Source organism: Echinops telfairi, unplaced genomic scaffold, assembly GCF_000313985.2.
Source record: "Echinops telfairi isolate 266 unplaced genomic scaffold, ASM31398v2 ScPeMD7_9;HRSCAF=40, whole genome shotgun sequence".
NCBI lineage: Eukaryota > Metazoa > Chordata > Mammalia > Afrosoricida > Tenrecidae > Echinops > Echinops telfairi.
The window spans coordinates 52,400,902-52,425,270 of record NW_022103906.1 but is presented as its reverse complement, the minus strand read 5'-3'; the positions used below and the strand labels follow the sequence as shown (position 1 = coordinate 52,425,270).

General features: G+C 42.3%; 1 protein-coding gene and 1 pseudogene across 2 annotated transcripts in view; one reads left to right on the top strand and one right to left on the bottom strand.

Annotated features, from left to right (window-relative positions):
* Positions 1-20,813, top strand: part of ASAH1 (N-acylsphingosine amidohydrolase 1) — a 52,012-nt gene extending 31,199 nt beyond the window's left edge. For both annotated transcript variants that reach the window (XM_013003837.2, XM_045286669.1), the window contains 11 exons: positions 81-167; positions 3,395-3,473; positions 8,908-8,982; positions 10,731-10,776; positions 11,320-11,464; positions 11,939-11,993; positions 12,155-12,236; positions 14,008-14,139; positions 14,229-14,352; positions 14,727-14,783; positions 19,675-20,813. In XM_013003837.2, coding sequence (XP_012859291.2) covers positions 81-167; positions 3,395-3,473; positions 8,908-8,982; positions 10,731-10,776; positions 11,320-11,464; positions 11,939-11,993; positions 12,155-12,236; positions 14,008-14,139; positions 14,229-14,352; positions 14,727-14,783; positions 19,675-19,764 — 972 coding nt within the window. In that variant the 3' untranslated portion in view covers positions 19,765-20,813. The remainder of the gene's footprint in view (positions 1-80; positions 168-3,394; positions 3,474-8,907; positions 8,983-10,730; positions 10,777-11,319; positions 11,465-11,938; positions 11,994-12,154; positions 12,237-14,007; positions 14,140-14,228; positions 14,353-14,726; positions 14,784-19,674) is intronic.
* LOC105978223 lies at positions 6,258-8,592 on the bottom strand (annotated as a pseudogene).
* Positions 20,814-24,369: the final 3,556 nt, after the last annotated feature.

Sequence of the window (24,369 nt, the reverse complement as noted above, 5' to 3'; positions counted from 1 at the left end):
TATCTATTCTCATGATAATAATGCTACTCTTAAGTGTCAATACTTTATATTTTACATTGTTTCATTTACCTATTTTTCAGCTACGAATAATAGTGAATTCCCTGAAAAATGTAGTGAATGCATTTGTGCCGAGTGGGAAAGTCATGCAGATGGTGGATCAAAAGTTGGTAAGAAGCAGTGTTCTATAAGGATTTTAGGTACATAGTTGAGAAAGGCTCTTGTCTTTATTTAGAGACTTCAGTCCACAGCCTCTTCTCAAAAGCTCGTACAATATTGTAGTTATTTTATACCACTGGCAAAATGGCAGGGCTGACATTTCCAGGGCTTGGTTAATCTTAGGATAACTGGACACGAAGTAAAATGGCACATTTGGGTAGAGTACTGTTTGATGCTTTTTAACTTGAGTATACATATAACTTTTCTAAAGTTATACACACATGAGGACTTCAAACGTTCATAGAAAAATTGGAACTTTTAAAAGTCTCCTCACCCCAACCCTGTACCCCAGAGTTCTTCAGCAGCTGCGATCCTTAAAACTCTTTCAGGTTGCTGTGACCCCTGAAACTGTTTCATTATCCTCCTGGTCACCCAAGACTCCATTTTTAATTTTAAAAGCGCCCCCCCCCATTTGTAAACATTTTATTTGGGGCTCGTACAACTCATCACAATCCATACATCCATCCATTGTGTCAAGCACATCTGTACATTGGTTGCCATCATCATTCTCAAAACATTTTCTTTCTACTTGAGTCCCTGGTATCAGCTCCTCATTTTCCCCCTCCCTCCCCACAACCCCTATGAACCCTTGATAATTTATAAATTATTAGTGTCATGTCTTACACTGTCTGACGTCTCCCTTCACCCACTTTTCTGTTGTCCGTCCCCCAGGGAGGGTGTTATATGTAGATCCTTGTGATCAGTTCCCCTTTTCGACCCCACCTTCCCTCCACCCTCCCGGTATCGCCACTCTCAGCACTGGCCCTGAAGGGATCATCTGTCCTAGATTCCCTGTATTTCCAGTTCCTATCTGTACCAGTGCACATCCTCTGGTCTAGCGGGATTTGTAAGGTAGAATTGGGATCATGATAGTGGGGTGGGGAGAGGGTAGGAAGCATTAAAGAACTAGAGGGAAGTTGTATGTTTCATCGTTGCTACCCTGAACCCTGGCTGGCTCATCTCCTCCCTGCACCCCTTCTGTAAGGGGATGTCCAGTTATCTACAGTTGGGCTTTGGGTCCCCAATCTGCACTCCCCCTCATTCACAATGATATGATTTTTTGTTCTTTGAGACCTGATCCCATCAACACCTCGTGAGTGCACAGGCTGGTGTGCTTCTACCATGTGGAGTTTGTTGCTTCTCAGCTAGAGGACCGCTTGTTTACCTTCAAGCGTTTAAGACCCCAGACGCTATCTTTTTTGATAGCTGGGATAAAGCCCTTTTTTAATGTAAAAAGAAGCCCTGCTAGTGCTGTTGGGTAAGCATTGGGCTGCTAACCGCTGAGTCGGCAGGTCAAAAAATACTAGCCCTTCCTTGAGGGAAAGAGGCGGCTGTCTGTGCCCAGAAAGATTTGTAGCCTCTAGGGTTACGATGAGTTGACGGAATGGCAGTGAGGATTTGGGTTTTTCCGATTTAGTGGAATTTTTGTGAAAGGCCTGCTCCCAAAGGCCCCACGAGGCCCTCATTTAGTCTTTGTTATGCAGGGTCCAGAAAATTGCTGGTGTTCACCAAGACCTCAGGTGCAACAGATTTCTTAATCTCAGCACCATTGACATTTGGGGCCAGATAATTCTTAGTGGTGAGTGGGAGGTCTCCTGGGCACTGTAGAAAGTTTAACCGCCTCCCTGGCCTCTCCTCCTCAGGTACCCATAGCCCTCCCTCTGCTGTGACAACCCAAATGATCTCTTGAGAAAACCAAGTGTGCCCCAGGGGCCAAAATCATCCCTGGCCAAGAATCATTACTCTGAGGCCGCTGAGCCGAGGGCTGCATGGTAGTCTTGTGGATAGATCCTCCCCATGAAGTATAAAACACATAAAGCAAACTTTTATATGTGTGTTCCTTTATCCAAGGCTATCTTACATGTTCATACGACCTGTCTTCTCCAAAAGGAAATGCTGGCAGGAACTTGTCCCAATATTCCCCCAGTTCTCTGACAGTCTGTCTGGAGGGCAGTATTGCGAAATGTTCTGGTGCCTGAGCTTTGGATTCAGACTGCTCACTGCCCTCGAGTCAGTTGACTCGGTGACTCTGTGGGACTAGCTAGAACTGCCCCTGGAGATTCCGAGACCTTTACTCTTCCTCCCACAGAGCAGCTGGTGGTTTCAAACTGCTGACCTTGCAGTTGGCCACCTCTCGAGCAGCCCACTGCACCACAGCACCCTTTGGATTCAGACAGAACCTGGTCTTTAGGCCATGGGTTCCTGGACACTTTTCTTTCTTTGACACATTTCTTAACATCTGAAACTTCAGTTTTCTCATCAGGGAGAATAATATTTACTACTCATAAATATTTCATATAGCAGTTGTGAGGATTAAATGATATATTCAATAAATGCCCACTACGTTTATATTGGCTAGGATGTGCCATATTTTTGAAGCCATGCTTTGACGTCTTAGGGGGGCACCTCCTATAGGTCAATTTATCCATAAACACCCGCTGGGCGAAATAAAGTTTTAACTTTTAAACGGCAAGAGGCAGTGAGCATAGATTGGAATTTCATCATTAGTGCATAGTTAAGAGTAACAGTATGATGTCTGCCACTAAGTTTATTCATGTGCCCATCTTTTGCCAGGAGGATCCCGTGAGCGCTTGTTGGCTCCAGAACAGCCATGAGCCATGCGAAAAGACCGAGTGAGTGAGTGCAGTTTGGTAGGCGGAGGCTAGAGAAATCAGGCCAGCAGCGCTGCAGTTATGTCATCCTTGTGCTGTAGTTCTTGTTAGGGCATCCAGCGCCGTCCAGGGGAAATGGAGAGCAAGGTGAAGGACGCTGCAGTTATGATGCCATGGTGTTGTAGTTCATGTTAGGCTGTCCACCCAAGGTCATTCAGCTCCTTCTCTTCCTGGTGCAGTGTAAGGGCGGGGAAGTAATCCCTGAATAAGTCCTGAGAACAGATGAGCTTAAGGAAACAAAGGCAGAAATTACAGAGCCAGGACTATGCACTGCATTATTAAATATGATTTAGAATCTTATAGAAATCCACAATATAAAAATGTGTTAATTACATCTTATTCTGATAACAATAAGGGAGGGCTTAAACTTCATGGAGAATTCCCATTATCTTTTTATTCCATTTTCCATAAGCTTTTTGAAGACCCCTGGTATGTGGAATAATCATATGTAAAACCAGATCTCAAAGCAGATCTTTTAGTTGAATGATTGTTCATTTGTTTTTCAGCCTGGTCTGCTTGGCAACTTCCCAAGTCCTTTTGAAGAGGAAATAAAAGGGATTGCAGATGTCACCGAAATACCTTTAGGTAAAGTTCGTTTTGCCATCTTTCAAACATTTTTTATTGAGCTACGTTATACACCATACACCTCATCTATCAGTTTGTGGTAGCTTGTGTGTTTCTGCAGTGCTAGACGCTATGCCATCCACAGTTCAAATACCCGTAGGGTGACCCAGATTGGACTGATTCCAGCAGAACTCCCAGACTCAGACTGATGGGAAAGCAGGAAGATACACCGACAGACAACCTTATGAGTAACAGCAGAACTCTGTCTGACAGCGTACCAGAAGATGAGCCACTCAGGTCAACAGGCATTCAAAATAAGACTGCTTTCTCAAGTAGAGTCAGCTTTAATGACACGGATGGAGCAAAGCTTTCAGGACCTTTATTTGCTGATGTGGCACAGGTCCAGGAAAAATTGGAAGGTGAAGTAGCAAGTATGACTGTAGGAGAATTGGAAGTTATCAAAAAATGGAATAGAATGCACAGAGACCATGGAGCCGAAATGGCCTGGTCCTGGCCATTGTGAGTCAGACCATCCTACAGTTGACCATACCGGGGAGGACACGTCGGAGAGGAATGGCATTAAACTCACCCCCAAAAAGAACATTTCAGAACCTGTCTTGCAGTTCAAGAATTCTGTCTGTGACAAGATATTATCTATATGTCTAAAAAGGAGGCCAGTTAATATACCTATTACTCAAATTTACATGCCAAACACTCAATCCAAGAATGAAGAAATTAAAGAAGGCTACCAACTTATTAAGTCTTAAATTGATAAGCATGCATTCGACATGCATTGATAATCATTGATGATTAGAATGTGAAAGTTGGAAACAAGAGAAGGATTAGTATTGGAAAATATGGCTCTGGCCATAGAAACAATGCTGGAGATCCTATGACATAATTTTTCAAAACCAGCAAACAACTTTTTGCAACAGCATAAATGATAGCTGTACTTATGGACCTCATCAGATGGAATACAGAGGGATCAAATTGACTATATCTCTGGGTAAATATGGAGGTGCATGGGGGTCGGGTGGGGGAGCACAGTGGGGGGGGGGGAAGGAGGAGCTTAATATTATCAGACAAAACAAAGCTGGAGCTTTGTTTTGAACAGAATATCATTTACTCCTATGCGAGTTCAGGTTGAAGCTAAAGAAAATTCAAACTAGTCTATGCGAGTAAGTGCATCGCACCTGGATTTACAGAGGCCATTTCAAGAAGAGGTTTGGCACTGGAGCACTACCGAAGAGCAGATGAAGATGCCATCAAGAACATCATATACTAAAAAGGAAAGAAGGAAAAGGCCATAGTGGACGTCAGAAGAGACTGAACTCGAACATCGAGTGATTGAAGATGGGAGAAATGATGACATCAAAGAACCGGCCAGAAAACTTAGAGGCCTCAGGACTTTCCATTCAGTGTCATTTACCTCTGTGTCTCTCTCTAAGCCAGTACCACATTGCCTCAGTTACTAGAGCTTCACAGTGAAGTCTTCAGAATTAGATGCACGATTCTAGCCTATTTGTGTTTCCCAAAGTTTACAAACTTGGGGGGGTGGGGCTGGCTACTGATACTTGGAATGATCTTATAATGTACAGTTTAATTTGGAGAGAAGTGACATGTTACTAGAACAGTGAACCCTCGTTTATCGCGGTTAATCGGTTCTAGACCCTACCGTGATAAATGAAATTCCGCAAAGTAGGATTCCTTATTTGTAAATCAAATATTTTCATAGTTAGAGCATAGAGGACATGAAAAAACACCCTTTAGTCACCATTACACTCGTATTACCCAATTTATTAAACGAAAAAGGGAAAATACAGTAAAACATTTTGGACGTTACAATTATCATTTATTATTTATTATATTATTTATGGCATCTAGTTTACAGTATTACATATTTCACATACAGTATTATTATACATAGTTCTTACAAATACTGTAATCAATAGCCTATGAAATGACTTAAGGGATGTACTCTACAGGTGGGTCGCCGTCTTTTTCCTCTGAAGGAGCGGGTGTAGGGGCACTTATTTTTATTGTCAGAAGGCTTAGAAGAAGCAGCTCGTTTAGGAGCCATCATAGGGCTTAGATAAAATTTCTTAAAAATCGCAAACAATTGCAGTACACTGTACAAAAGCAAAATTGCATCTGATACGTAGCTCCGATACGTAGCGATGCAGACAGAAGCGTGTACAGTATGAGCCAATCAGTGGCAGTAATGACAGAGCATGCGCTGTTACGCAAAAACCGCGATAGAGTGAAGCCGCGGAAGTCGAAGCGCGAAGTGGCGAGGGTTCACTGTACTAAATTTTCAATCCATGAGTATGGTTTGTTTTGCCATTGATTTAGGCCATTCATTTTTTTTTTTAATCATTTTATTAGGGGCTCATACAACTCATCACAATCCACACACACAATTGTGTAAAGCGCATTTGTACATTCATTGCCCTCATCATTCTCAAAACATTTCCTCTCCTCTTAAGCCCCCAGCATCAGGTCCTCATCATTCATTTTTCTAAGATGTATTATCTATTTCAAGGAAGAAGGCTTTCCATATTACTCATATACAGTTCTTAGGTATTGGGGGGTTTTTTTAGAATTTTTTTTTAAGGCAGAAATTTAAAGGAAAAAAATACATATTCAAAGAACATAGTGAGGTATAAAAAAGTATTCTCTTTTTTGTGTTTTTATTTTTGTTTGTTGTTCCTCCTCATCTTGCTCTAGAGTTCCTCTACTAGTAAATATTGCAATAGCCAGGCCTCATGAACTGGGGGCTGTCCCATGTGCGGGTCTCACATCACTTCAGTAGGGGGCAAATCGGCTGTAGCCACCTCGGTATAAAGTTGCCACAGCGCCAACTCCAGAGCTAGCGGCAGGGGCAAGGACGTGGTAGGGGTCTGCTGTGTACAGCCTGCCATACCCGTCGTAAGCAGCTGCAGCGCTTACAGCAGCCGTGGCTGCGGTTGCAGTGGGAGGCTGTGCATATCAGTAGGCTGCATATCCGCCATAGAAGTCAGCACTGTAAAATCCGCCCTGGTAAACCACACCTGGACAGGTGGGGCTGGCTGTTGGAGGGACCGCTCGAACTGCACCGTACACCGTCCGACCTGTACCCCTCAGATGGGCCCCTCTGAAAGCCGCTGCCGTGGTGGCCGCCGTCGGGCAAGGGAAGCCAGGAACTAAAGGGAGACTGATGAGGGGGCACTGCCGCGTCATTGCCGAGGGACACATCTGCTTGAACGCTGGATGCTGCATATAACTCGGCCATATACACAGCTCCAACTGCAGGGCCGAGCGCCCACCCATTTGCATGTGGTGTGACCAGCTTCTTGGTCATTGCGCGTGGCACCTGTGCCACGGTGCCGCGGAATTTCTCCCTGGCCCTGTCTGCAGCAGCACTATTCTCGAGTTACGAACCCGGATCCCTTCGAGCCACGTTCATGAACGATTACTTCTACATCTAGGATTTTGCCGAACTGCCCAAACACGTGCCGGAGGTCAGGGTCCCCGAAGCGGAAAGAAATGAGACGTGCAGTAGATTTACTCTGAATTATCACTCCTTTAGGTGTCTCTGAGTGCTGGCCGTCCGTCTGGCCGTCCGTGCTCTTCCTCCTGTCTGCGTCGGAGCCCATTCCGTGTGCTGGGCGCGTTGCCGCCCCGCGCTGCGTGGGCTTGAGCGTCAGGTTATGCCCAGTCTGCGTCCTGAGCGTGTGGCACTCCGTACTCCGTGGGCGTGGTGGGGATGGGATGGTAGTAAAAGGCCGAACCATAGCATGGGGGGTTGTTGCCGGCTCCTGGTGACCCCGTGCTGGGAATCCGCGATTACCCGGAGTGCGAGGCTTCAGGCCGGCTGGCTCCGGGTCCTCCCTGTCGGGCACCGGCGGCTCCAGCTCCGACTCCCGCTTCATCCCCCGGGCAGGCAGCGGCGCCGGGCCCCAGCCGAGGTGGCTGCTGCGGCTGGGCACTTTCCTTGTTGAGAATTTTGTTTCCAATTTCCTGTCATACGGCATTTATAACTTTTAATTTAATGAAAGAGTCTCTTCCACCACTTCAGAAGTTTTGTTTTCAAGCTACCAAATCAATCGAGTTGTTAATTTTAGAATCTACTGCTACCTTGGTTTAAGGGTAGAGAGAGATTGGAGAATTTCTGAAGGTTAGTAGTATTTCACAATGGGGACAAAATTTTTCTTATTGTTACACATTTCCTTAAAAATTATTTTTTTAAATAGTCAACATACTAGAAATATATCTTTCCACTCATATGAGAAGTCTTATCATTGCTTTATTGTGGGAATAATCCTGGTAAATCAGGACCAAATACAAATATCTCAAAAGAAACACAAGTGGTTCAGAAGAGCAGCAGAGTAATACAACATGAAGTGTGTTAAGCACTGTTACTGAGCTGCTCATGTAGAAATTGTGAGTGGTTGTGTTTGGTTATGTATACTGCCACCATAAATAAATAGACAGATTTTAAAAGTCACAATGAAAGAAAATAAGTGCAGAATTTCACCAAAATGTACATAAACAAGACAAAATAAAAACTGGCTTAGAACTGATAAGAGCATGCCAGCCCTAACATGTCCACTCTAAAGGGGAGAGAGATAAAGTACCCTGCGTATACTTGAGTTAAATATTAAATGGTAATGTTCTGTTTGGGAAAAGACATTTTTTAAATGTTCTGATGGATTTTGGAGTACTTCTGCCTGTGTGGTTTTGTAAGTCATCCACATATCTCCTCTCCTTAAAATCAGGGGAAACCTAAACCGCCTTTTCAGCATCTACCCAGGAGACATTGGGTTTCATAAGTGAGCTCCTCACGGAAAACTGAATTGAAACACGTGGATGGACAAGGTGGGTAACATGCTGTGGCCCAACGCCGCTCGTGCAGGTGCTCGGCTTCTCCAGCAGCCACCCTCTGACAGCTTGCTTATCTTCACTATGCCCAAGCTGGGTCCCGAGGAGGGGCAGCAGAAACAAGGAAGGCCTTCAGAGAGACAGACTGACGCCATGGCTGCAACAGTGGGCTCCGGCCTAGGAACCGTTATCAGGACGGTGCATGTTTGGTTCTGTAGTGCATAGGGTCGCTATGGGTCAGAACCGACCCGGTGGCACCTACCACCACCACCACCACCATTACGAGGGCACAGAGCAGTGAAGGAGCAGCTGCGCAGCCACACTGCGTTGCATCTGGTCACCGGTGTACAGCAAAGCGCACTCATGCAGTCATGATTCCAGGCACCGAACAACTTGGCTCCAACTAGCCCTACTCCGTCCTGGGGTTTTAAACGGCCGGTTTGGAGAAGACGATAGCGAGGCCTTTCTTTTGACACACTTCTAGATTGAAAGTCACGCACGTGAACTGTTGGCATCAACCATTTTGTACCCCCAAAATTGATTTTTGTATGGTCACAGGCCTGTACATTAACAAGGGCATTTTCCTTTCTCATAGGTGAGATTATTTCCTTCAATATTTTCTACGAATTTTTTACCATCTGTACTTCATTAGTAACAGAAGACAAGAAAGGTAAATGTGTGCTGAGGGCGGGTGGGCAGTAAAACTGTCTTCTCATCATGGGAATTGGAACTTTCTCTCAAAACCAGGCTTGCTATGTGCATTCTGTGTTTGTGGCCTACTGTTTTGTATTCCTGGTTAAATTTTGAGAAGCAGAGTGAAAGCTGCCACTCATTTCAATCACTATACTTCTATGAGTTTAATTCAGGGATGCATCTTTGGGGAGCATAAACCTTTTCACTGCTACTCAGAGTCGATTTGTGCTATCTGCACGATTGCATGTTAGTCTTCACAGGAGCTGCCTCATCATCTTCAGATACATTAAGGTCCCCAACGTACCTCGAAGCCAAAAACCACCATTTTCTCATCATTTCTCAGCCAAAGAAAATGTGACCTCTGACTACCGGTCTCACTTTCTCACATTTTCCCTGGCAGGTCCCCAGAACACAAGGCACAGGATGGATCACATTGATCTAACTGGTTTCTAAGTCTAAGCCTGGGTATAAAGTCTGCTTATCTTAACCCTCGGGAGCCCTGTGGATAGGGTAGTGGTTATGGGCTGGGCTGCTTAACCACAAGGGCAGCAGTTTGAAACCACCAGGTGCTCTGTGGGAGAAAGACAAGGCTTTCTACTCACATAAAGAGTTATAATCTTGGGGATACCCCCACCCACCCCACCCCGGAGCAGTTCTACTCTTCCCTATAGGGTAAGGTGACCAGATTTTAACATTGGTAAAGCAGGACACCATTGATAAAACTCATATCCTGAAATAGGCACATGGCAGCCGAAACCCATATACCCTAGCTTGTCGTGAATTCTTCCCAAAAATTGGGACTTTTTAAAAACGCCACAGGAAAGAAAGAAAAAAACAAACCGCCATGGAACATGGGAAAAATTGTTAAAAATCAGGACTGTCCAGCCAAAAGCAGGACGTCTGGTCACGTTACTACAGAGTCGCTATGAGTTGGTATTGACTAAGTGTCACTGAATTTTTGTACACTAATCCTCATGGGGCCCAGCTGTAGGGGACAATGCTGCAGGGCAGTGTTGGGAAATCGCATTCGTTGAAACTAAGACACTGATGTTTGGAGAGAGCCATGTCCTAGTGCTCCAAACGGTGCCCACTGATGCTTTTCCCCTTCCTGATTGGACCTGGAGCTCTGCAGCGCCCACGTCTTGTGAGACAAGTCAGGCATGCGTGGCAGTGGTAACGGCTTGATTTAAAGAAAAGAAAAAATAGTGGTTTTGTTAGGAAGCCTTATGGTATCAAGATGCTGCTTAATTCTTAATGTTAGAGTGAACAATTAAGAATATAAATGAACCAAACTTAAATGATCAGCTTTAATTTAAATCACTAGTACTCTGTTGAGTGTTATACTACAGTAGTACTGTCTTAACTGTTACACTACAATACACGATCTTTTTTTTTTAGACCATTTTATTAGGGGCTCATACAACTCGTATCACAATCCCTACATACATCAATTGTGTAAAGCACATTTGTACATTCATTGCCCTCATTAACTGTTAAACTACAGTAGCACGTTCTTGACTGTGATACTACAATAGTACTCTTTTGACTACAGTAGTTGATCTTAACTGTTACACTACAGTAGTACGATCTTAATTGTTATACAATAGTATGATCTTAATCGTTAAACTACAACAGCACTCTCTTGACTGTTACATTGCAATAGTATACTCTTAACTGTTACACTATGTTCTCATCTGTCTTACATGTCTTCTCATTTTCACCTAGGCCACTTACTACATGGCAGGAACATGGATTTTGGAGTATTTCTTGGGTGAGTAAAGAAAAGTGCTTATTAGTTTATAAGAAGAGCATATTGTACTATATTGATGAAAAATATGTCCCAAGTCATAAGTCAAGATACTAGATTCTTTTAAGACGAGATAGTCACTCTCTTACCATTCAGCTATCCGAGAAGCTGCATTTTGTGGACAGAAGTCATGAGCAGGCTGGAAGATGCTAGATGCATATCTTGTTTAGTCCCTAGAAGGAACAGTAGCATTTTCTAGAAAAATTAAGAGTGCCAGAGTTGTACATTGTCTCTAGACACATATCTAAATGTGAACCAGGGGGCTCGCTGTATGCTATATGGTGATAGGATAGTTCCCTAACGTCCCCAAACCTCAGTTGTGGTGTCTGAAACACTGCGGGGGATAAAGCGAACATCTCAGATTCTTGTTAGAGTCGATCACAAGTGGTCTGGTAGACGGAGTGCTCAGTCCAGTTCCTGGCTCCCGTCATCATGACACTCATCCTTTTTGTCTCGGATATTAGCCGTGTCATTCTTACATAACTGTCACTGAAATCTCTCCCGTAGGTGGAATACAAATAATAATTCCTGGACCGTAACTGAGGAACTCAAACCTTTATCCGTGAATTTGGACTTCCAGAGAAATAACCAGACCGTCTTCAAAGCAGCAAGCTTTGCTGGCTATGTGGGCATGTTAACAGGATTCAAACCAGTAAGGCTCCCACTGTTACAGTGCTTCACAGGTAGTTCTGGGTCCCGTGCTGCCTCGCTGTGACAGGTGGAGCCTTAAGAAAGGAGTAACGGCAGAAACCACGAAGCCTGCTTTTATCCCTTTGCCCTGCTTGTCACCTTTCTAGGGGTGACCTTTCCTGTAAGAGAAGCGCAGGGAGCGATGGAGGTTTCTGAGGCTGCTCTGGGATGAGAGCCAGAGTGTGATCTGGGATCTAGTCCTAGGTCTGCTGCTCACTCAGGCCGGTCACTCTGTTTCCTTCGGAAAAGTGAGGCCAGCCACAGCAAACCTTTTTCACTCACATACTACATGGGAAGATGATATCCCATGGTTTAGATTTTCCCGCGTATTCCCCCTTGCCCGGTATAAGCTTCCGTACGCTGCTATAAGTAGAGCGATAGACCCTGAGAGAGGAGGGTTGAGGGTTCTGATTCTACTGCTTTCTGTTTTTCTCAGGGGCTGTTTAGTCTTTCGCTAAATGAACGTTTCGCTATGAATGGTGGTTATATGGGTGAGTAGCGTATTCTGATTAGAAATGGAGTCTTGTAAATGTGCAATAGGAGGCTGTTTGCCAAATTCACAAGAAAAAGTTTTAAAAGTATGGCTGGACTATAATTAGTCTCATTTCTTCCAGTCCTGTGATACTGTGTGTGTGTGTTTCATTTCTTGCAGGTGTCCTAGAATGGCTTATGGGGAAGAAAGATATCAATTGGATAGGGTTTATCACCAGATCAGTTTTGGAAAATAGCACAAGGTAATCTATTTGTTTGCTTTATTTTCAAGTTAATATTTGGTATATTTTAAGTGATTCCTGGTAAAAAATAAAAATATTTTCAAGTCCAGACTTATCTTCCATTAACAAACTAATTTCAGAATTTCCTAGTTGCTGTGATGACTTTGGCATTCATAAGGAATTAGTCACACTTTAAGTGTGTGTGTATGTGTGTGTGTGTGTGTGTAACAGGAAGATGAACCGGTTGATTTAAAATGTGCTAGGGATACTGCTACTCTTGAGAGCACCAGAATTTTGGTGTGACATACTCAGAAACCTTGTACAATAAAAACTGCATTTAAATGGTAATATATGCTAAGAGTTATCCACACTGATGCAGAAATTTTATAGCAACAAAAACTACCTTTTCCTCAGCCAACATAGCATCCAAATGACTTAGGATCAATGAACATCGAGCCTGTCTTTGATACTTTCCAGGTGTATTAGTCTAGGTACTTTAGAGAAACAAATCCACAGCAACTCATGTATAAGAGAGAGTTTTATGTAAAGAAAGTGTGCATCACGAAAATATCCCAACCCAATGCTGCCCAAGCCCACAAGTCGAACATTAACCCATTAACCCAACACCAGTCCACAAAGTCCTCCACCTCACAAAACAGAGGCAATGATGCTGACTGCAGGAGGAAAACTGAGTCAGTGAATGGAAAAGCATCTCAGCACTAGCAGGGGTCTCCACACGGCTGCTCCAGCACCCAGGGCTGCATCGGGATAGGTCCATGTGGCTTCTCCTTGGGGATGTCTTGTAGGAAGTCAATCTTGCAAGCTGAAGCAGGGAACTGCTAAGGCTGCTGCACCCTGGTGCGACCATCACAAAGCAAGAGACCCAAGAACTAGAAAGGCGAGGCTCACCACCCATTTATCCCTCCGCCTTTCAATTAGCCCCACATGTGTTTATCGGCCAGGTTGGCACAATTAACTAACTCACCAGGGAATGGGATTTAATAATCATCTTTGGGGCCTAAATCTAAGTGTTAGCAGCCCTAATATTCAAAACTGTGTCCCTGGGTGGTGCACATGCTGAAGCGCTAGACTGCTAACTCAAAGGTTAGCGCTTCTAACCATCCAGAGGCAGCTCAGAAGAAAAGTGTGGCCGTTGGCTTTTAGAAGGCCTTCGCATTGCAAACCCCATGAAGCAGTTCTACACTGTGCCTGTGGGGTGACCCTGAATCAGCGAGAATAATTGTCAAGAACCTTTATAGTCTCTCGATCCTATGTATAATAGTTAATGGCACGGCTCTGTTCTATTGTTAGGTAAAAGACATGGGTTCTTTTTTTTTTTTCTCCAGTATATGTGCTGCCGAAGCGAGCACAAGACATGGGTTCTAATGATGGAGGAAGATCTCTTGAAAGCCATTTTGTTTCTCCTTCACTCTGAAGTAGCAGATGAGGCTTCCTCCTCCTGTAAAGAGTTACAGCCTTGGGAAGCCTCAGGAGTTCTGCCCTGTCCTGTAGGGTCACCCTGAATCAGAATTAACTCAGTGGTAGTGCGTATTTTGTTCTTTGTGTTTTTAAACGTGATACTATTTCAGCTCCCCGAGTTTACTCACACAGGAATAGGGATTGTATCTCCCTGACCCACTGCTATCTATCCATCTTAAAAATCACATTCCTCGGATCATTTGTTTCCATGGAGCTACTAGGGGAAAAAAAAAAATCCATTCCTGTATTTTCTAAATCAACTAAAAATAGTTCCTTTTTTTTTTTTTTTTTTTGCTCGTTCGTTTCTGCATAGCTATGAAGAAGCCAAGAATATATTGACCAAAACCAAGATCATGGCTCCAGCATATTTTATTCTTGGAGGCAACCGTTCTGGGGAGGGTTGTGTCATTACAAGAGACAGAAAAGTATCTTTGGATGTATACGAGTAAGTATGTCTGTTCCGTAGCCAAGAAGAAACTGAGAAGTAGAGGTGTAAATAATGAAGCCTGAGGCAACCTCTCTTTTGGTATCTAGACTTAATCCTGAACAAGGCCGATGGTATGTGTTACAAACAAATTACGACCGTTGGAAAAATCCCTTCTTCCTGGATGATCGTAGGACACCTGCAAAGACCTGTTTGAACCACACAACCCAGGAGGTACGTCTGCATTGTCACATGCCGGAAGAAAGCGGGCCTGTTGAAGATGTCCTTAGTTCTGAAGGATTTATACACCTCAGGTTACTCACTACTTCTAGACGGAGGGCTTTTGTTTTTTGTTTTTTACTACAAGAGCAAAACTTGCTGTACTTTTGTTTTCTTACCTGAAATGGAATGGTAAACCGATCAGAATGCAAAAGCATAGGATGAGAAAACATAAAAACAATACGCTAGAGCCCTTGTAGAGTGAATCCCTCTGTTACTAACAGGGACACTGAGCGGATAGGGACAAGAATGGCTTCATTTCTGATACCCCATTGTTGTTGCTAATGCTGCTGAAGAAAATTTACTGAATGAAATTGTTTTTGTTTCAGAACATTACACTTTCAGCCATCTATGATGTCCTGTCTACAAAACCTGTTCTCAACAAGGTATTTATATTTTATATATTTGTTTTGAGAGAAGAATTTGGCCCCTTGCTTTCTCTTTGTTTTTTGTTGTTGTTGTTGTTATCAACTTCATTTAGAAACCCAAGTCCTATTCAGCATAACACTGATTTCTTTATATTTTTTGTGTGTGAAAGTGTAGGTGTATGTGTGTGTGTGTGTGTGTGTAAATGACCACATTAGCTAGAATATTGTTTCCAACAATAGGTAAATGGCATTTGAATTAATTCTAGCCTTTTACTCTTGATTTCTCTCCATCAGAAATCTCAAACCATACTCCACAACTAATCCTTAACACTTTTGACAAAATCAAAAGCCCATTTTTAGACAGAGCTCTTTGTTTCACTAGACTCAGGTTGCCCTGAAAGGTTACCGTTATCTTTTTCTATTCCCAGTACGTTCGCTGAAACCACCACTCTTCCATCTCTGGTGGCTCATGTGTTGCTGTGCTCCTCCCCCAGCAGTTTCACTACCAGCAGGGTCACCTTCGCGGACAGATTTCAGCAGAGCTTACAGACAATGTCTGGGAAGGAGGAGCTGGAAAGCTCTTTTGTTTTTTAATTAGCCCCTGAACACCAGTGAACCATTGTCTGATGTAGTGCCGGGAATGACCTCTCAGGCTCGAAGACACTCAGAACGCCCCGGGGAAGAGCTGACGCCAAGGACGAGAACGGAGCAGCGTTTTTCAGGACCTTCAGCTGCTGATGTGGCATGACTCAACATGAGTAGAAACTGCTGCAGACATCCATGAGCAATTGCACGCAATGTGCAAGGTATGAATCTAGGAAAATTTGAAGTTAAAAAGTGAAATGGAATGCATAAGGACCAATATCCTAGGTATTAGTGAGCTTACACAGGCTGGTATTGGTCATTTTTAATAAGACAATGTAACATCTATTATACTGAGGATGACAATTTGAAGAGGAATGGCATTGCATTCACTATCAAAAAGAATACTTCAAGTTCCATCTTGAAGAACAACATTGTCAGTAATAAGATAACTTCTGTATAGCTCAAGGAAGACCTGTGGGTGGGAGCAAATTGTCTTGAGATAACTCTGGGAAAGGAAGCCGTGCTGAAGTCTCGGGATGTGGAGATATTGGGCTAATTCTCTGAGTGCAGACCACCTGGAGCGGAACGCAGTCCTGGGCTTCCAAGCAACCACGTGCATGATTGGGACCATGTGAGCCTCATTTCTTTCTCCAAGTAAGACAAGACCATCGCCATATTCCACAGTTTAAGCAAGGCTGTGAGAAAAAGCTGACAACTCAAACCAGGGAGCTGAGATGCTGAAAGTCTGACCTTGACCTAAGATAAAGTAAATGTCTTCTCTCCTGTTCCCTGGGAAAAACCGCGGAAACACAGCATTCTATGGGTGCTCAGTTTTATTCACTTTCTGGCTTTATCTCCCCTCCAGACTGTAGACAAATTGGCTAGACTATTATTGCTTCTTTGTTTACCTTCGCAGTATATTGTCACAAACTCTGTGTGAGAACTTTCACGAGAAATTGTCAACAAGCCCTTTGTGAGAGAACTTGTGATGGAATGCAGGACATGTGACAAGAACTGTATATAATCCGGCCTCGAATACAGTTCTGGGCCTTGGCGTCCCTGTGCTCCAGGAGCCCCCGATGCCCCAACGTTGTTATATTTTATCTTATCTCTTACCTGTCTTTCTCAATTGCGACCACGTTTGATTTGTGAGAGAGCTGGTTCACGTTAATCTCACAAAGAACAGTTAATACAACTATTATTCAAGCATCTGCACCAATCACTAATGCATAAGATGCATGAATTGAAGATTTTTCCCAGCTCCTGCAGATTGACATTGATAATTCATGGTGTTTGGAATGTGAAAGTTGGAATTGAAGAAAGATCAGCAGCTGGGAAATATTGCCTTGGTGATAGAAACGACATGAAAGATTCTATAATAGAATTTTGCAAAGCCAACCACTTATTCACTACAAATACCTTCTCTCAGCAACATAAATGGTGACTCTCTATGTGGATCTCACCAGGTAGAACACACAAGATTTAAAACTACGACATCTGGAAAAAAGACAGTGGAGAAACTCAGTGCCATTGGCCAAAATAAGAACAGGGCCCAACTGTGGAACAGAACATCAGTACTCATATGCAAGTTCATGTTGAAGCTGAGGAAAACTAAACAAATTCACAAGGACCAAAATGCAACCTTGAATATAGCTCACCTGAATTGGGGACCATCTCAAGAATAGATTTGGCACACTGACACTAATGACATTATAGGGTGCCTGCAAGGATATCATACATAAAGAAAGCAAAAAGGCCATTTGAAAGACGGGACAAAAATGAAAAGACTGAAAAGAAACTTGCTCTTGAGTATAGAACAGCTAAAGTGAATAGAGGATCTGATAAAGTAAATGAGATGAACAGAAAATTTCAAAGGACAGCTCGAAAAATCCAAGTAAAGTATTAATGAAACATGTAAAGACCATGAGTTTAAAAACTCCAAGGGAAGTATATGTCAAGCATTCCTCAAATTGGAAGAACTGAAGGGAAAAAATCAAAGCGTTGGGTTGCACTGTTGTGCAAATTATTGAAAGACTTTAGAAGCAGCAACAGAAAATGGAGAATCACAGTTACTGTACCAAAAACAATTGTTCTCAGGAGGTAGCATATGACCAAGAACCAATAGTAAGTAGTAAAGGGAGAAGTCTAAGCTGCACCGAAAACATTGGCAAAAAACAAGGGTCCTGGAATTACCAATTGAGATGTTTCAGTAAACACATGCAACATTGGAATCGTACATTCATCTATGCCAAGGAATTTGGAAGACAGCTACTTGGCCAACTGACTGAAAGAGATCCATATATATGCCCATCCCAAAGGAAGGTTATCCAATAAAATGCACCATTAGTATCACATGCAAGTAAAACTTTGCTGAAGATAGTTCAAAAATGGCTACAGCAATGCAATGTCTGAGAACTGCTAAATATCCTAGCAGGATTCAGAAGAGGATGTGGTGCAAGAGCTATAATTGCTGGTGTCAAATAGATCTTGAATGAAAATAGAATACTAGAAAGAGGATTACCTGTATCTCAATGCCTTGACCACATAAAGGCATTCATCTATGTGGATCATAGCGAGTAACAGGAAACATTTCAAAGAATGGAAATTTCAGACCACTTAATTGTGCTCTTGTCGAACTTCTATATAAACCAAGCGAGTGTTCGTTCAAAAGAACAAGGAGCTACTATGTGGTTTTAAATCAGGAATGGCGTGTGTCAGGGTTGTATCCTTTCATTATACTTTTCAGTCTGTTTACTGAACAAAAAATCCAGGAAGCTGGACTGTATGAAGAAAGATGCAGCACTGAAACTGGAGGAAGACTTATTAACAACTTGTGATAAGCAGATGACATAATTTTGCTTCCTGAAAAGAAGACTTGAAACACTTACTGTGAAGACCAGAGACTACCTGCAGCCTTCAGTATGGAATGTACGTCACCATAGCAAAGGACAACCAAACACACAGAAAGCACCTCCCCACGGGACCAATACGCAGCATTATGATAAATGGAGAAAATATTGAAGTTGCCGAGGATTTTATTTGACTTAGCTCCACATCATCACCCGTGGAAGCAGCCGTCAAGAAATCAGACAACGCACTCCACTGGGCAAACCTGCTGCAAAGACCTGTTTAAAGTGTGGAAAAGCGAAGAGGTCACTCTGAGGACTAAGGTGTGCCAAACTCGAGCCCTGGTATTTTCAGTCACCTCCTAATGCTTGCAGAAGCTGAGCAATGAATCAGGAAGACCGGATGCATTTGACTGAGTGTTGGTGAGGACTACTGAAAGTACCATGGATGGCCAGAAGAGCTTACAAATCTGTCTGGGAAGAAGTCCGGCCAGAATGCTCCTTAGAAGTGAGGATGGCGATATTTCATCTCACATGCTTCGGGCACGTGATGGGAAGAAACCAGCCTTTGGCAAAGTGCATCATGCTTTGTAAAGTAGACAGCCAGTGAGAGACCTTCGGCAAAAGTGATTGACACAGAGGCTGCCACAATGGGCTACAAAGCATAGCTACTATTGTGAGGCTGGTGCAGGACAGGGCAGTGTTTTATTCTGTTGTACATAGGGCCGCTATGAGTTGTAATGACTGGACAGCGCCTAACAACACCACAGCCAGAAATTACAGAACGCGTCCTAATTGTTCGGTTTGCTTTTTGTCACCCAGTGTGTGGTCAGTGTGTATGGGTCCTGATTTTCCCACCTGTTTCTTTTCTTCCCCCTTGGCACTTTTATCTAATGCTCCCTAAAATATAAGTACCTCTTTTACCTTTGACAGTAGGATTTCTACCAGTCCTCTATCATTTGGATCAGAACATAGCCCCTGCAGGAATCCTTCTGTATTCTATAGTTAGGGTATAATTCTCAGTTTGCCTGGACTATTTTCATGTGAGCCCACAGTTAGGTTACTTCTGCTTCCTGTGCAACTCTCCGTGTCCGTGTTTGTGTGTCTCTGTGTGTTTTGCAATCCATGTGCTTGCACATTACTTTTAGAATAAGGAGAGCAAAAATTAAACTCATGGTACATGGTTAGTCATTGCATAATTATAAATTATACTTTGTGGAGAAGTGAGTTTGAAATTCCTTAAGGAGTTGCTTGTTTCTCAGTGTGTGCTCTCAGGAACCAAGCCTTGTAAAAGAACTAAAGCAATTTTGTCCTTAGCCTACTTATATTCACACACTGTGCTATTGAAGTTGATAGTTTAATGTACCATTATTTAATATTACATAACGTTTTAAAGCAAGTTCGAGAAACATAAACATTCTAACATGAAGTAAGCTATCATACAACTGAAAATATCTTCTGAACAACTCTTCTTTCAGCTGACTGTTTTTACCACTTTGATGGACGTGACCAAGGGTCAATTTGAAACTTACCTGCGAGATTGCCCAGACCCTTGTATAGGTTGGTAAACAGCAGGCCTACAGGATGTGCTCTGACATGAAGATGCTCATCTGACATCCGGCTGACAGTGCAGTCAGTGGATTCTCTCCTCCCAAAGACTCCTGCGACTCCTACCAGGTTCTCGCTGAGGCAAGAGCTTGTCCTCAATGTGTTTGCAAATCACAGGCTCTATTGTTCTCCACTATTGAGTGTTCTTACAGCTAACATCTTTAAGAGAAGTACAGCAATCATCTAGAATTAATTTGCTGAAGTTCATTATACCCTGATGGAGGTGGCCCTTTAAATGATTGTAGGGTCCATGTGCACTGAGCAAATTGAGACTCTTTGTGAGCATTTAATGTACTACATCTGTCTAAAAAATATATAGTAAAACTAAGTAATCCACATGATTGTTTTTCACTTTTCTATGCATTTTGATGCTTCTCTGTATACCAGTCATAACCTCCTGCTTCTGTTATTAAAATTAATATACTGTTGTTTTGTTAATATACTGTTGTAACAGTAGTATAACTTCACTTCTTTTGATTAAGGGGAGATAGAAAAGACATTCAGCACTAAACGAGCCTTTGACTGTGAGGATAGAAGTGCATGGGGCGGGGGCGGTGTTTCATAAATTCATCAGCCTTTTGTGCACAAAATTGAAATGTTCCCCTTTTCTCGTATTGCCACCCAGTAACCCCATGAAGTTGTTAACTTTAAAAACTGAGTCCCACATTCTGTCTATTCATAGTAAATAAGCACATCAAAGATTTATGGAAAATGGTAGGTGACTGCATTCTTTGAAATTTTCATAAATATAATTTATTAAATGAATAAATTCTTAGTTTGTCCTAATTAATATATAATTTTTAAAGTTAAATAGATCCATTGAAAATGTTTTCCAGAAACCAGAATATACAGAATGCATTTATGAAAGGCCTTATTAGAACTTGTTAATCGCCTTTCTAACTTTAATAATTAACTGTGAAATATATGCTAATGGACAAGACTATAACCAGTGCAGAATTCTGTAATGTCAATTATATTCACACACTCAATAAACAGTCATTAAAAGTGGTGTCAGTTTTCAATCATGCCTGCAGACTGGGTGTATATTACACACTGGTTTTGGAGGGAGTGGAATATTATGGAAAAATAGGAGCTGAAGTAACTACCTCAATTAAATACGGATTCATTCTTATGCAAGGAGATCATATGTGATTTATTAGCCATAAACTGGCATGACTCATCCTCTTAATAACATCAAGCCTAATTGGCACAGGTCCACATGCAACATTTCCCCCAGAGCTCAGGAACTTCTACAAAACTATAATGATTCCAATACTGTGAGTGGGAAACAAAGAGAAATTAGAATAGAATGTGTTTTAAAATCAAATTTGACCATTTAAAAAATCTTTACTTGGATTTTTTCCCTCTTATCAAAGACTTTAGAGCAAATAACAGCTGGTATTCAAATTTAGACAGTGTTAGTGGGGAAAAGAGCAGAATATAAAGGATATTCAAAGATTATTTCTGTGATTTATTTATATGTTTATATTTGAAATAAACATTTAGAATATACCCTTTGGATAGTTATGTGGATTTTGAGGCAAATAAATTCAACATCCATGAACATTAATGAGATTGTCCTACACAAAATTAAGGGCCAGGTTGGATATAACCATGAACTATAATAATCTCCAGCTCGGTTTAAGAAATCTGATTTTAAATGAAAGACGGAGTCATACCTATATTCCTTCACACATATAAGTAACTCAGACCATTTCTTATATTAATAGCTACTTGTTGAGCACAGCCTGCCAACTTCTTTGTAACTACAAATGAACCTTGCACTTAAGACCTGTGAGGACTCGAGTCTTGTGGCTCTGTATTGGCCCGGCTTATTGGATGGAATAAGCTTAGAGTGCAGAGTGCCTCCTTTAACCAAGGCATCTTGACTCAGAACCTACCCCATAGGTTGTTGGCCTATCAGTATATCCCTCCTCTGTTGCTCTGAGCACATGTCAACATTCCCAGGTACTGTTTAACCCAATGTGTGCATTTATAATACCTGGCCAATCCCAATTCTGCATCTGTGCCTAGTGGGCAGGGAGTGGGGAGTTTCAACAACACAAAAGTGGTGTGTGCAGACCATTCCCTGTATTAACTGCAGGAATGACTTACTCCATGGGGGCCTGAGGTCCACTTTCAAAACTGACCTTAGGGAGGGGAAAAATGAGGACCTAATGCTGGGGGTTTAAGTGGAGAGAAAATGTTTTGAGAATGATGAGAGCAATGAATGTACAAATGCGCTTTACACAATTGATGTGTGTATGGGTTGTGGTAAGAGTTGTAGGAGCCCCTAATAAAATGATTTAAAAAAAAGAGTTGTTCATCACTACAATCAGTTGTAGAACATGTTCTTCTTTCATGTACTCACTGTTAATGGCTTTCTATTTCCCCACAAACTCCTCCTGCCACACCCCCAATAAGCCATTCATCCAGTTACTGTCTATAATTACCCATCTGGATTTCATATACAGGAAAACATATCAAAAAACAGCAGCAACAAAAAACTAACAATAATAACAAAATAAACCAGAGAAAAACTGCAATCAAGGAGAAAGCAAGAAATGTTAAAAACTAGAACAAATGTAAAATGAGTCAAAAAGGAGATCAAATGATGAGGTGTTAGATTTTAACCTAACTGGATCTGCAACAATCCACTTTCCAACACTCTCTGCATGATAGCAAATCTATTCACATCCTTGGTCTATGGTCAGTGGGAATTCACCACGTGTATTTCTCCTTTTTTTAAAAAATGAAACAACTTTAAAATGTGTCGAAATGGAGATCAAATGATATGGTATTATACTTTATATCTGCCATAATCGAGTTTACAGTGCTCTCTGACACCCAGCAATGCTATTCACATCCCTCATCTATGATCAGAGGGAATTCACTGCAGACTTCTCCCTGCAAATAGACTAAGCTTGCACTGTCATCTATAACCTTCTGAAAACCAGGCTAACCTTGACATTTTTAATTGTAACTTTCAAATAATTTTCTAGAAAAGAATGATGGCAACATATGTACAAATCCGCCTAATACAATTGATGTATGGATTGTAATAATTGTAACAGCCCTCAATACAATGATCAAAATAATAAATAATAACTTGTAACTTTCAAATAGGACTGAAAGCCATTTTGTCATTTGAGACCCACACTGAAACTGATGAATCTCAAGTCATCTTGCTGCCTCTGGACATCAGTGTTGCACTGTCTTTTACTAGTTCTCTGAGTATAATACATTTCCCTAAGAATTGGGAACTCTTTGGATTTAGGGAATCTTAATGTATCTGAGGTAGTTAGTTTATTATGTCAACCTGGCCAATAAACACATGTGGGGTTAATTGAAGGGTAGAGAGATAAATGGATAGGTGGGCTTTGCCTTTCTAGTTCTTGGGTCTCTTGCTCTCTGATGGTGGGACCGAGTGTAGCTGCCTTAGCCAGTTCCCTGCTTTAGCTGGCAAGGCTCACTTCCTGCAAGACATCCCTGAGGAGAAGCCACATGGACCTACCCCGATGCAGCCCTGGGTGCTGGAGCAGCCGCGTGGAGACCCCTGCCAGCGCTGAGATGCTTACACACTCAATGGCTGAGCTTTCCTCCTGCAGTCTGCGTCATTGTGTCTGCTTTGTGAGATGGAGAAGGGGTTTGTGGATTGGTGTTGGACATATGGATTAATGGGTTAATGTTGAACTTGTGGGCTTGGGCAACATTGGGTTGGGATGTTTTCTTGATGCACACTTAATTTTATATATAACTCTCTTATACATGAGATTGTATGGATTTGTTCCTTTAAAGTACACAGACTAATACATTATGAAATTAACTACCTCAGGGTCGAATGACCCTTTCACATGTACCCTGACTACTACAGTATCTAACAGATCATTTGTTCTCACTACTCTGAATGTTCTCACTACTCTCAATGCTCAGTTTATAGAAATTTCAAGTTCGAACCTCAGTCTTGTGGCTCTGACCCCGCCCCACATTTAAAATGTGAACTGTTCCTTTAAAATTGTTTAAATCACTGACAAGAAACGCTCTAACAGTCATCACTGCAGAAGTGGTTGGGTGCTGCTGAGCTGGTCCAATGCAGCAGCCCTATGTTCAGCAGAAGGAATCGTTGCCTGGTCCTGTAACATCCTCATAATTGGTCTCATGCTTGAGCCCATTGTTACAACAACCACGGTGTCAATCCACCTCCTGGAAGGCCTTTCTCTTTTTCATTGCCCACTACTCTACCAAGGATGCATCGTTCTTCAGGGACTGGTCCCTCCTGATAACATGTGCAAAGTATGTGAGACGAAGTCTCCCCGACACTGCTCTAAAGCGTGTTCTGGCTGTACTTCTTCCATGAAGATTTGTTGGTTCTTTTGGCAGCCCGTGCTACTTTCAATACTCTTCTCCAGCACCACAATTCAAATGCATCATTCTTCTGTAGCCCTCTTTGTCCAGTGTCCAACTTTCACATGTATATGAGACAATGGAAAATACCGTGGCTTGGATCAGGTATACCTCAGTTCTCAAAGTAACATCCTTGCTTTTCAACTCTTTTTTTTTTTTTT